We start from the raw sequence: 14,060 nt of genomic DNA on the forward strand, positions 1-14,060 counted from the left end.
GACGATGGGATAGGAAAGGCCTAGGAGTCGGAAGGAAGCGGCCGTGGCCTTAATTAAGGTACAGCCCCAGCATTTGCCTGGTGTGAAAATGGGAAACCACAGAAAACCATCTTCAGGGCTGCCAACAGTGGGATTCGAACCTACTCTCTCCCGGATGCAAGCTCACAGCCGCGCGCCTCTGACTGCACGGCCAACTCGCCCGGTACAGTTTGTATTCGAGTTCATTTTGAGTTAAACGCGAGAGAGACCCATTGAATATGCACACCTTATGGGAGGGGGTGGTAGAATAACACCCACGGTATCCTCTGTGTGTTGTAAGAGGTGACTAAAAGGAGCCCCATTGACTCTTTAACTTGGGAATGTGTATTTGCGACAATCGGGCCCATAGCCAGGTCCTGGCATTGGTCCCACTTACCTGTGCCAGGCTCCTCACTTTCATCTATCCTATCCGACCTCCCTTGTCAGCTCTTGTTCTTTCCAATCCCTACGGTATTAGGGCAACCGAAGCCAATGGAGTCTTCAATTTTCACGCCTTTCTCTGGCCGATATCTTCATTTCTCGAAGTCTCGGATCCCATCCATTTTTTCTCTCTGATTAGCGTTAATTAAAGATGGATGCCCAGTTGTACTCCTCTTAAAACAATAAGCACCAACACCACCACCCTGAATATGTTTCGTCTTATTTAGATTCATACTGAGCTTGATACCTGCAGTTGCTTAATTGCGGCCAGTATCCAGTATGATATAGATGTTGATTCCTATAGGGAATGAGTTAGCTGGAAAATTTATAATGTCCAATAATGGACCATTTATATTGGTATTATCAGTATCCAGTATTCGGGAGATAGTGGGTTCGAACCAAACTGTTGGCAGTCCTGAAGATGGTTTTCCATGGTTTCCCATTTTCAAACCAGGCAAATGCTGGGGCTGTACCTTAATTAAGGCCATGACCCCTTTCTTTGCACTCCTAGACCTTTCCCGTCCCATCATCGGCATTCATTTTCAGTTAACTTGATGCCAATTGCATGCGAATATTAAGAGAATGAAACTGGTTGCATCAAGAGCCAACTGAACACGAATTCCTCTGCGCCCTCGTCATCTTCAAAGTGTTGCCCTCCTAGAGCTTCTTTAAGTGATCCGAACAAATGGAAATCACAGGGCGATAGATCTGGGCTGTAAGGAGGATGATGAAGTTGAGTCCAGTGCATTTCCTGTAGTTTGGAAATCGTTAGAGCTGCAGTATGGGGCCTGGCATTGACGTGGAGGAGAATCACCTGTCGAATTGGTTGGTCTCGTCTTTTGCAGCGATATGTACCCGTCACCTTGTTCAACAACTCGCAGTATTAAGCAGCATTGATTGTGTGCCGCTCCTGCAAAAAATCAATGATCAAATTGCCCCGCCAGTCAAAAAAAAAAAGTCTAAAGAACCTTGTCAACAGACACAGAGTCTTGGCTTTCACTGGGGCTGACTCACCTTTCCTCCCCCAATTCTTACTGGCTTGTTTGGATTCGAGAGTGAAGTGGTGTACCCACATTTCGTTGCAGGCGACGATCCAACTCAAAAATGCATCAACTTCTTTCGCAAACCTTGCTGTAAGCCTCTGACAGACCTCCAAATGTCACAATTTCTTATTTTCGGTCAAACAGCGAGGGACCCATCTGGAACACACTTTGCGGAACTGTAAGTCACTTGTGATGATCACTTGACAGCTCCCATAACTTATTCTGACTTGTTTTGCAATTTCTGATACTCTCGATCGTCTTCAAGAATGTCTCGAACCGCACAAATATTTTCGGCCGTAATGCTGGTCCGAGGACAGCAATCATGTTGCTTATTTTCAGGCGTTTGCTCTATTAACCAGCGTTTCATCTTAGGTCTGACACTAGACTCATCAGAGTGGGATGTGTCGGACCCTACCCACTGACGCTGGGGTGTATGCAGGTGAACTTATCAGAAGCCTATTTAAGAGGCACAGTCTGATAACTGCATACGGGAGATAAAACTCCCAATGGAATTAATGCTCGCCTAGCAATTCCGAATGGAAATTCTAGAATTCTAGAGCAAACGATGAGACTAGCACCAGATTAAAAATTTTGACAAAGTTGAACCTGTTCTATGGTGGAATTAAAGGCTTTCTGTGTTAAACAGAAGTAGTCTCAGTTCAATCGGGACCCCAATGAACCTTGCGCTGCGTGGAACAAACTTGCTGTGTTGAATGCAACTCCGCAACTCATCAGACAATTCTTCCCTCTACGCAAAAGTGGAACTTACATCTACAACTTTCTAGAAGCATATACGTAGTTACATATGTCAATCGTGCAACACAGGAGTAACTGCCAACCAAAGACTATCAAGAGTTTTTACGTGACTTCACAAGATTTTACTTGTCATTGTGAACACTTCTGTTACTTTTATCATTATTCGCAAATACGGTTTTTTCACTTTTATCTGTCATTCCACCACCATCCCATCCTTCTAGATCCTCTCTCATTTCTCCATACTATTTTTATCACTATGTCTTTTACTGTTGTAATTTGGCTAGGCTGATGATGGTCGACAGTGGACCGAAACTAGTACCTTTTAACGTCATTGTAATGTTTCTGTAAAAACATTAAGTGATTTTTTAGTATTGAGAAGGTGGAATATTAAAATTTTGTATTTACTTTAAGCACAGGTCTTTTGATGGATTTTTCAATGATAAAGTTATCAACAGGCAATCTGCGTCTAACTGCGTATCCGTAGACTATGAATATTGTGGTTAAACACCAGTTCATTCACATCAGATAGTTCTATTTTTACTATGGGGTCACCCAACCATACGTACCCTTGATCATCATCACCATCATCATCTTCAGTTTTCAGCTGTTGGCCGGGTCTGCTTACATACCCTTGATAAAGTAGCAAATATCTTTTCACTCAATCTTAAGTAACAAATTCATTGGCTCTACAGCCTTTTCATTGATAGTATCATCATACACAAGGCTTTCTTTCCTTTTGACTTAAATGGCAGAATAGAATTTGACGGAAATCTTTTATGAAGTACTCTAGTTAAACATAACTATGTTTATAAATGCTTAGGCCTAGATAAGAAAGATAACAGGAGCAAAATATACAAACAAGAAAGATGAAGAGCAGTGATTTACGAAGTAAATACGAGTGGATTATGGAGTCAGGTGTAAAAGGGAACAGGAAGATCCATGGTATGGGTTTTGCAGGTATTGCAGTGATCAGATATTAATGTGGCTACAAGTGTTAGCATTTAAGCCAAAAAAACTGGACAGTCTGCAATGAAGCTGGTATATGATATTAAATTAAATGCAGTTATAACAAAAAAACAAATCTTACTCCAAACAATGACGTTAATGCCATGCTCACCTGGTGGCCATGATCGTTCAGGCACAAAATCTACACTGCCAGAAAAAAAATTAGAACACCTGGAAAGGCAATGTCGGTATTGATCCAATGATGGCATACGATGATGCTGCTTGTTGTTTTAAGGGCCTAATATCTAGGTCAATGGGCCGACGGCATATGCCACCTGGGAGATAGTAGATGTACTGATAATGGTTTCAACATCATCCGCCAGCAGATAGAGTAATGGCATACCTACCAGAGCGCCATCTGTGTCTATCTTTTAAAAGGGAATGCTCACGGTCGTAAGGCTCAGTGTGTGCAAACATGTAAAACAAGCAGGCACCATGCCAAGGAGACGCTCTCGTGCTTCCTACAGCCAACTGAGCGAGTTTGAAATGAGTCAAATTGTGGCCTTCCAACTGGCGGGATGGTCCTTTCGGAGAACTGCCATGTCATTTGTGCACCGAAGCTAGCTACAGTGGACATGTGAAGATTCTCACACTTGTAGACGAGGTTTAGGATGTCCACACAGCAAAGACGCTGACCAAGATCGTCATACTGTACGGGCAGCAGTGGCAGATCATACAGCTACTACAGCACAGATAAGAGTGAATGTGAGCCCAGGAGTGCATCAACACGAACTGTTGCGAACCAGTGGGACTACGGGCATACACACTTCTAGTCCGTCGACCACTTATGCCACAGCATCGACTGGTGTCGTCAGAGGATCACCTGGAGGATGGAATGGCACGCCGTTGTCTTCAGCGATGAAAGCAGGTTCTGCCTGCATGCGAGTGATGGTTGTTCACGCGAACGACCTAGACCTGGTGAACGCTGTCTCGTAGAGTGCATTCGTCCAATACGCACTGGCCCCACCCCAGGCCTTATGGTCTTGGGTGCGATAAGCTACAACTCTCGTTCACCTTTGGTGTTTGTGTACGGAATGCTGACCAGCACTCGGGATGTGCAGAATAATGTTAGACCCGTTCTTTTGCCGTTCTTGCAGGAGGAAGGTGATGCGCTGTTCTAACAGGATAATACTTGGCCAAACACTGACCGTGAAACTCAATGCATTCTGCAAGATGTGCAGGAACTTCCCTGGCCAGCATGATAACCGAACTTGTATCCAATTGAGCACGAGTAGGACATGGTGGGATGACAAGCGATACGTGTGACTTATCAACCCACAACTCTTACAGAACTCCGTGAACAATCGCGTAGGCGTGGAATAACGTATCCGAAGATAGTATTTGCCCCCTGTATGATCGGCTGCATGCCAGAGTCACCATCTGCACTGTCGTCCATGAAGGCTACACGTGTACTAATATGGGTATTTCAGCATGGGTCCATACTGGTACCTCAGAACCACTTTAGCTATTGATCTGTAAATGTAATCATGTCATGTTGATGCAAGTGTAATGGACTAGTATATCTTGGAAATTATTATTATTATTATTATTATTATTATTATTATTATTATTATTATTATTATTATTATTATTATTATTATTATTAAAGTGCAGGAGAGATGTTTATTGCAATGAGCATAATTTAAAATTTGGAATTAGTGTACGGGAATTTGTATAGCGAGCGATCCAAATAGAAGTGTGAAATGAACATTTCGTTGTACTCAGCGCAGGCGTTATTACAAGGAGGTAGTCAAAGTACACTACTCAGCTTGCCCATGCGGTGGACTGAGTGGGACCAGTACTGTGGGCCAGTAAGCGGCCGCGTCAGAAGACGACAGCACTACACAGCCTGGGCAGCCAGAGTCCGTGGATTTGCGAGTGCAGCGTGGTGGGTATTCTTCTTCTTATTATTATTATTCTTCTACTTCAGCGTTGATGGTATCTTTAGGAGGCTTGGCCACTATAATGTCAGAGTCTACATTAATGTAAGCCTCAAAATGAGCTTCGCAGTTTGCAAGTTGCTGATACACCTCCCATTCTTCAGGAAAAGGAGTGACTTCCCACTCTTCGTGTTCTGAAGCTCCTTAGTCACCTTTCAAAAAACCTGTTGTACGGAAGCAGTCTACAATTGTTTCCAGCTTCCAATCAGCCCACGATTTACTCAGCATTGTTGTCAACTGTAATAGATTAATGTCTGTTAATGACTCCTCACATTCAATTCCTCACAGAATTCTCTGAACAGCGATCTTCCCTTTTTTTTTTTGCTAGTTGTTTTACGTCGCACCGACACAGATAGGTCTTACGGCGACGATGGGACAGGAAAGGGCTAAGAGTGGAAAGGAAGCGGCCGTGGCCTTAATTAAGGTACAGCCCCAGCATTTGCCTGGTGTGAAAATGGGAAACCACGGAAAACCATTTTCAGGGCTGCCGACAGTGGGGTTCGAACCTACTATCTCCCGAATACTGGATACTGCCCGCGCTTAAGTGACTGCAGCTATCGAGCTCGGTGATCTTCCTATTAAAATGCTTTCAGTTCTTAATCACACCTTGGTCCATGCGCTGTAGTTTGGATGTTAAGTTCGGTGGCAAGAAGACCACGCGCACTGCCTTTAACTTCTGAACGAGCATGTTGGGATGAGCAGAGCAGTTGTCTATGAAAAGGACGCATCCACTCATCCAAGACTTGTAAATGGAGCTTATCATCCACGACTTCGGAAGTTGTTGTTGTTGTACGTGAACAGTAATGAATTCACACCCGAAAAACAGTGAGGCTTCGCCGATTTTCCGATCACTAAAAGTTTTACCTTTTCGGTTCTCGTCATATAAGTTCCAAGCATCACTGTAACCCTTCCTTTACTTGTTAACTAAGGTTCGAACCCACTATCTCCCGAATACTGAATACTGGCTGCACTTAAGCGACTGCAACTATCGAGCTCGGCGCTGGGAAGATTTGGGAGTAAGGAGATAAGATGCTCGACTATGTGATATGTTTTGAGCTGTCAGTGGTGAGTTGGCATGGAATGACATAAGTAGAAGAATAAGCCTGAGCTGAGCTTTTAAAAGTAGGAAACATCAAAATATGAAAATAAAGTTGGATAGGAAACATCAAAATATGAAAATAAAGTTGGAATAAAAGAGGACAGATTGGGGCAAATATTTGTTTATAGGATGAGGAGTAAGGGATCGGAATAAATGATCAAATGAAATGTTTGATAAATTTCTAAGTTCATTGAAAATATTAAAGAAAAAGCTAGGTAAACAATTATAAATAAAATAATGTAAATATGAGGTAAAAAATTGTTAGGGAATCTCTGCCACCTGGGCAACCGCCTTAAATGCAGATCATTTATTGATTTCACATCTATTCATTATCTGCCTTTTTTTTAATTTGAAGACCCCTGGGACACCGTCTACGATCTGCCAGAACTTCCAGAACTCCTAGTCATCATGGGAATTCATGTGGTTCCATGGTACAGAGAGCTGACATATGGTCTGGGGAAAGAGTACCAGCAGCGAGGAACATCGCCTGCCACAACACAGAGAACATTCACTCCTCTTTTCCAACTTCGGCTGTACTGAAGGTGATATGCAAGTTGTCTTCTTTTATGAATAAACAATAGTTCAATTCAAAATGTTTGTTTCAAAAACCTTTCTCTCTGTATGCATTCCAAGCATGGACCGTATATGTCTTGCGTAAATCCATATTCTCCAAGCTAGCTAAGTACGCACTTTCCCAATACAATATAAAATAACCAAATCAACTATAATATTTCACGGCTTAGTTAGTGATTTTCTTTTCTAACTGAGTGACACTATTAAGTTACAGCTTCGATTCAAATACTTTCAAGCAAACTTTGTTTTTGTTAGGAGATACTACTTTTCCTTTTTTTTTTTTTTTTAAATCACATTTGTATTTCTAATAAACTACGAAAATATTACATTTCGAACAAAATAAATTAACCTGCCCCATTTTAGTGTTAGATTCTATAGTTAATGTTAGTTAATGTATTCTAAACTTAGTAATACATATTTGAAATGATAATGAGTAACTATGAGTATCAACATAAAAATATCGGCAGTTCTAATGTTAAACCAATGGACCAAATAGAAAAGTTCATAGGAAATGTGTACAGAAAGAAACTGACACAGCCTCTCATTAGCGATTTTTCAATGTCATAAAGTCTGGCAGATTTAGTTTCCTTACCTTATTTATATAGTTGTATTACATAACCTGTTTCAAGGTTAAACAGCTACTTGCTATCGATAGTGACGGCAAACACAAGTGCATGAGATCTAAGACCGAATTTGAACGCTGTGTTAAGCTGATTGGTACATATTATTTTTTTAACAATTGTTCATGTCGCACTGACGCAGATAGGTCTTATGGTGATGATGGGATAGGAAAGGGCTAGGAGTGGGAAGGAAACATCCATAGCTTTAATTAATGTACAGTTCCAACATTTGCCTGATGTGAAAATAGGAAACCACGGAAAACAATCTTCAGGGCTGCTGAGAGTGGGGTTCAAACCCACCATCTCCCAAACGCAAGCTAAGAGCTACATGACCTAAATCGTGCAGCCACTTGCTCGGTGAAGGTGAAGCTAACATTGCTGGCAAATGTGGTTCTATGTACATTGGATTATCCGTGCTTTTACGGTATTAATTTTTGAAAATGATTCATAGAAAATATCTTTGCATGAACTTTAACACAACTACTGTAAATGCACTCAAGATGGAAATAGTAGAATCTTTATGGTGCTTTGATACTGATCTCGCAAACACGTTACAAATTTTGCCTCGGTTGTTGCCACTTTTGACCCTTTTGTCAGACTGAGGTATAACGACACTTGTTAACGTAAACTTAACCTAATATTTTTATTGCATTTACTTGTTACTGATTGAGTTGAGAAAATGGGATTGTTTATATTGCATCATACAGCTGTTTTATTTCTCATTTTTAACACTACCCCTTTGTTCTTATAGAGTTCAAATAATTTTGTTACATTATTATGTGATCAATGAGAGAATACTGGAGGTTACGGATTGACAGATAATTCAAAATCATGTCATTCAAAGTCCAATTCTTGAGTCCTGAACACTTCGAATTAATGAGATTTTAGTGCAGTGGGACTAAAAGCCAAAAAACTGGCAAATGAAAATTTTCTTTCTTTGTAAGTGTTTGGCTTCCTGATCACATCTAATTCAGAACCAGAGAGAAAGTACCACATTTTCAGTACAGTAAGCTATATTGATAACATTTCTTATCTGATTCCACCACCATGTAGACAAATACATGAAAATATAGGTTAGACAGACAACAATAAAATTTCACGGCCTCTACTTGTAGACATGATATGGGCTTTTGGGCTTATGCCGTGTCAAAAAAAAAAGGTGAAACTCTACATTTTGCATAGAACTTTGCTCTGTGTCTTCAGAAGAAAATCTTGACTGTTCACAAGGAAGTCTTCTAAAATAATGAGGGTTTGAATTTAAGAATGCTTTACTGTTGGAGAATTGTAGTGGTACGCTCGTTCGTCACTGTGTGGCTTGCCGTACACAGGCACAGTGCTCCAAGTGGAAGATGACAACATTAAGCTCTAATTAAGATGTTCTATCACACTGTGTGTGCATAAGGAGTATCAGAGAAGACATCAGATGAATCGGGGACGAATGTGGTAGAAGAAATTAGAAACTAATAACATAAAATAAATGCAACAAAGGACACCAGGATAGAATAGAACAGAGCTGAAGAATGGAAGGAAAATATATGGAGAAAACCAGAGGATAATGATGATGAGAGACGGTGTAAGAGAGGTGGTGGAGCATAACCGGTGTACACACGTTGTGAAAATATGACATTAACACATAGCTTGGAATGAATCAACTGGTGATAACGAACGTACGAATTTGGAAAACACCGAAATGAAATAGCAATATAAAAGGACAGGAAAGAGAACTACCTACGTAAATCCTTAATGGCTGGCAACCACATACTGTATTACCTAATTGATAGCCAATATCCCTGTTGAAATTATTAGGATTTTTACGTATTTCCACAGCTTCCTGAATAATTCTAGACCTGTAGTGTTTAGTGTGGGTAAAAGCTCAAACATTTTGGAACACAACATCAAGACCTGACGATAGGGCGTGCTCAGCTATTGCTGAATTGTCTGGCTGGTTGAGACGGATATTTCTTTTTGTTCCTTGATGAGAGTTCCAATATACCGGCATGTTTGGCAAATGTATACCTTGCCACAAGTATAGGGAATTTCGTACACCCCAGGATGTAATAGTGGGGACAATCTGTCCTTGCTTTACACCCCCTTATCATCATCCTCAGGTTTTCTCCACATACTTTCCTTCCATTCTTCAGCTCTGTTCTATTCTATCCTGGTGTCTTTTGTTGCATTTATTTTATGTTATTAGTTTCTATTTTCTTCTACCACATTCGTCCCTGATTTGTCTGATGTCTTCTCTGATACTTCTCAAGCACACACAGTGTGACAGAACATCTTAATTGGAGCTTAATGTTGCTGTCAGCTGCCTCTTGTTACGCTGTGCCAGCATACAGCAAATCACCTGGTGACAAACAAACGTACCCCTACAATTCTCCAACGGCAAAGCATTCTTAAATTCAAACCCTCATTATTGTAGAAGACTTCCTTGTGAACAGTCGAGATTTTCTTCTGAAGACTCGGAGCAAAGTTCTCTGAGAAATGTAAAGAGCTTCACATTCTTTTCTTGAGACGGCATAAGCGCAAAAGCCCGTGCCATGTTAATTTATAAAATTTCACCAGATTAACTAATTTATGTACAAGGCCAAGATAAATGTGTCCAGATATTTAAATTTGGCCACCATCTTTAGTTGTTTTTGTTCCCTTTTTCTAAAGTACTGGAAAAATTTTCTGCATTAGCAGATTTTTATTTTCCATTCCAATATTTTGTACTTACTGCATTTTCTAGTTGTTCATCTATTTTATACCAATCCCACTGTACATATATATCAGTATTCTTACCTGCCCCTTCTAGCACAGCGTGCATCTTCAATCCACCATTCACAGAGACTACTTCCAACACATGTCTCACAGGAGATATAGTTGGAGCAGTTGGCACACCTTGAAGGTAAGAGAGTGAGGTAGTGCCAATCATCAGGCTTGCCAGGTGATGTACATACTTCCATCTCATTAAGACTTCGAAGAAGACAACGACTATTCAGGTCACACCAGCCACACAGAGAGTCAGTCAAACAGTGCAGGCAGTTAGTGTATAAGTGACAGGAGCCATTTTCATATGGTTCCAGATATTCAAATGTGAAAACCTAGGGTAAATAAAAACAATTATACAAGAAATTAGGTCAAGCTTATGCACAAAGTTATTTTTCCAAAAGTAAAACTACCATTCATGCTTTTATTTATTTTTTACAATTTGCTTTACGCCACACCGACACAGATAGGTCTTATGGCGGCAACGGGATAGAAAAGGACTAGAATTGGGAAGGAAGCGACCGTGGTCTTAATTAAGGTACAGTCTCAGCATTTGCCTGGTGTGAAAATGGGTAACCACAGATAAATATGTTAAGGGCTGCTGACAGGGGGATTTGAATCTACTATATCCCAAATGCAAGCTGATTGCTCTGTGACAAACTACACAGCCACTAGCTCAGAAACCAGTTGTTTAATGTTGTACACATGAATATAGGTTTTTCAGCGATGCTAGGATATAAGAACTAGGATTTCTCTAACAAGTCATCACAAAAACAAGCCATGATGTAGAAGAATAACACAGCAACAGCACAAGTATCATGGAATGATGCAGGACTGATAACATTAATTTATTCATTTCACAGAGTTGTGTATACTAGTTCATAATGTAATTCAATGTAATTCAATTAAAGTGTACGAGACAAGCAATCAAACAGAAGGACATCAGAAACATGTTTAAGAAATTTGAATCTTCACTTACTTTTGCTACAACCTGGGTTTTGTCATCAGAATGAAAACAGTGTTGTCATACCATTCTACTCAGTTGTAAAAAGACTTTCTCACCACTGAGATATGAGTTATGTCCATTGTATTACCATTATTTAATCTGTGTATATTTTCAAGTTGGAGTTATTTTAAAATATTATCAATTACTAATTATAGAAATAATCCTTACACGATAACCTTCAAAATATTTAAATACTTCATTTGAGACCTTGCTTTTTGCTAGTTGCTTTACGTCGCACCGACACAGATAGGTCTTATGGCGACGATGGGAGAGGAACGGCCTAGGAATTGGAAGGAGGCGGCCGTGGCCTTAATTAAGGTACAGCCCCAGCATTAGCCTGGTGTGAAAATGGGAAACCACGGAAAACCATCTTCAGGGCTGCCGACAGTGGGGCTCGAACCCACTATCTCCCGATTACTGGATACCGGCCGCACTTAAGCGACTGCAGCTGTCGAGCTCGGTTTGAGACCTTGCACTAGGTACCGTATTTACTTGCATATTGGCCACACTTTTTATGCTAATATCAAGGTCCCAAAATATGGGGTGCGGCTATTATGCAGAACATTATCAGACAAAATTTTTAAAAGATGTGGGACTTATTGTAGCCACTGAAACTATTATCAGAGATGTATTTATATATAACAACAAAGAGATGCAGCACAATAGCCAGTGCAGCTTTTTACTAGTACATCATCATAACAGAGGCTGGGACTGGTATATCCACCGTCAAATAAAGTATGGAAAATACTACGCGAAAACATAGTTAAATTGAGCAATGATTTCAATACAACTTCACTGAAAGCCGTAATGGAATTTAATGGTATATCATTACGAATGATGATGACAGACTGGGAGCAGACAATGATGATGTCGCTTTTTGCATCAAGTGCTGTGGAAATATTAATTGTAATTTTACAATATCGAGCCCACTGCACTCAGTCCAATTACTTGAAACAAGTTACTATGTGCATTTAAAAAAATAACTGTACGAAATGCCGAGATATTAGTCAAAACTTAAAACATTACTCAAGGAACAAGCTCAAAGGACAGCGCATTTTGACCAGCTTACTTACAGATCATCACGACAAAAAGCGAGTGTAATTAACTTCAATCATAGATTTAATTTTCTAAACCGCAAATCTGGCATCAAATTTGTAATCAGCCTGATGAACTAGTAGATGTGTGCGCTGTGTTCCTGGACCAGTTTGTCAGTTTGCCAGGTCTGTGATTCATCCTTCATTTTCTTGCGAACTTGATCGCATCTCCGTGCCGAGGTCAACGAGCACATTACTGTGTTTGTTGGTTGAGATGGTAGTGCATCACGAATTTATGATTGTCACATGTTACTGATACGGCATTGTCAATACAACACAAAAGCAATCAGCAACACGGTAATGCATACTCTATGAAATGAGTACTCTTGCCTGTGTTATTGAACTCACCTTGCAAAATATTTTTACCGGGTACACTCAAAGTTTTTAACTTATTTACAAACATACACAACAAAAAAGAACAAAGATTGAAACTGCATACGGAGGCTATTTACTAGTTTATATTCTGTTCTTAATTTACCAAAACTGTAGCCCTTTCACTTGCAGAGGGGCTAGATAGTTTACATTTAAAAACTTAGGGAAAAATAATACATTATGAAGGTACAGTACCATGTCATTAAAAAACACTGCTTATGAACATTTACTTTGAATCCCAAGCAGAGTGGCTAGTTTGACTTTCGTCTTGTGGATACCAGTCGCATATCTGCCAACTTTACAAAACCAAAAATCAGGAGATTTAGACATGAATATCAGGAAAAATTAGGAGGAATCAGAAGATACAACTGGTCAAACTGCTTATTCTACATGTCTTGCGCAATGCAGGAGTACTATGGTATATTATAACACGTACTGTCTCAAAACCCGACTTGCTATACAAGGCTAAAAATTACACATCTCTATTCCCTCATAGGAAGTATGTGAATGAGATGATCGTTCTCTGATAAGCCTTTCGAAAATACTATGAACTCATGCTCCACACATGTGAATAAGTCATGCACTTAGATGTCATTACTTAGCAAATGCATAGATTAACATATTGTATTACGCGCCCGCGCGATTATCTGAGCACAATGCTATTTTTATCAAGTAATAAATTAAAACTCGCCAGAATTGTCTCCAAATGGCTCTTAAAATCTCTAGAAAAGTCACTAGTCACTACCTTTGAAATTCTGTCACTAAATTACTAAGGAGGACACCAAATCTAGTGACTAGATTACACCGATGTAAACGAACATGAACATAGCACGCGATAACGAGGGATTGACAATTTATATACGCGTCACGATATACAGGTTTCAATAAACATTGCACATTCCCGTGCATTTCTCATATTAATATATGTCAATATTTTATTTGAAAGCGGCCAATAAGTGAAGGACTCCCGCCACTTGCGAACAAAACTGAAATGACGGGATTTGAAAACAAATGTTTCAAGTTCACCAAAAAATAAGCTAAAATCGGGAGAAATAATAGAATTGGGAGGCGGGAAAAACTGTTGAAAATCGGGAGCCTACCGTCTAAATCAGTAGATTTCTGTAATTAATTAAGAATTTTAAGTTAACACCACATCATATAACATGTTCTTTTGATATCAAAGACAAGTATACAAATATTCTATAAGATGAAACAATACAAATCATTAGGAAGAATTTAATAGAACACAAACAACTTAGCCTACCAGAAAGAGAGGACTTCATTAATATACTTAAATTTGTTTCAGAACATAATTATTTCATATTTAACGAGAAGATATACA

General features: G+C 39.8%; 1 protein-coding gene across 1 annotated transcript in view; it reads right to left on the reverse strand.

Annotated features, from left to right (window-relative positions):
* Nucleotides 1-14,060, reverse strand: part of Megf8 (multiple EGF like domains 8) — a 461,373-nt gene that overhangs the window by 298,986 nt on the left and 148,327 nt on the right. Inside the window, exon 14 of the mRNA XM_067145403.2 lies at nt 10,280-10,581. Coding sequence (XP_067001504.2) covers nt 10,280-10,581 — 302 coding nt within the window. The remainder of the gene's footprint in view (nt 1-10,279; nt 10,582-14,060) is intronic.

This window comes from Anabrus simplex, chromosome 4 (assembly GCF_040414725.1).
Source record: "Anabrus simplex isolate iqAnaSimp1 chromosome 4, ASM4041472v1, whole genome shotgun sequence".
Lineage (NCBI taxonomy): Eukaryota > Metazoa > Arthropoda > Insecta > Orthoptera > Tettigoniidae > Anabrus > Anabrus simplex.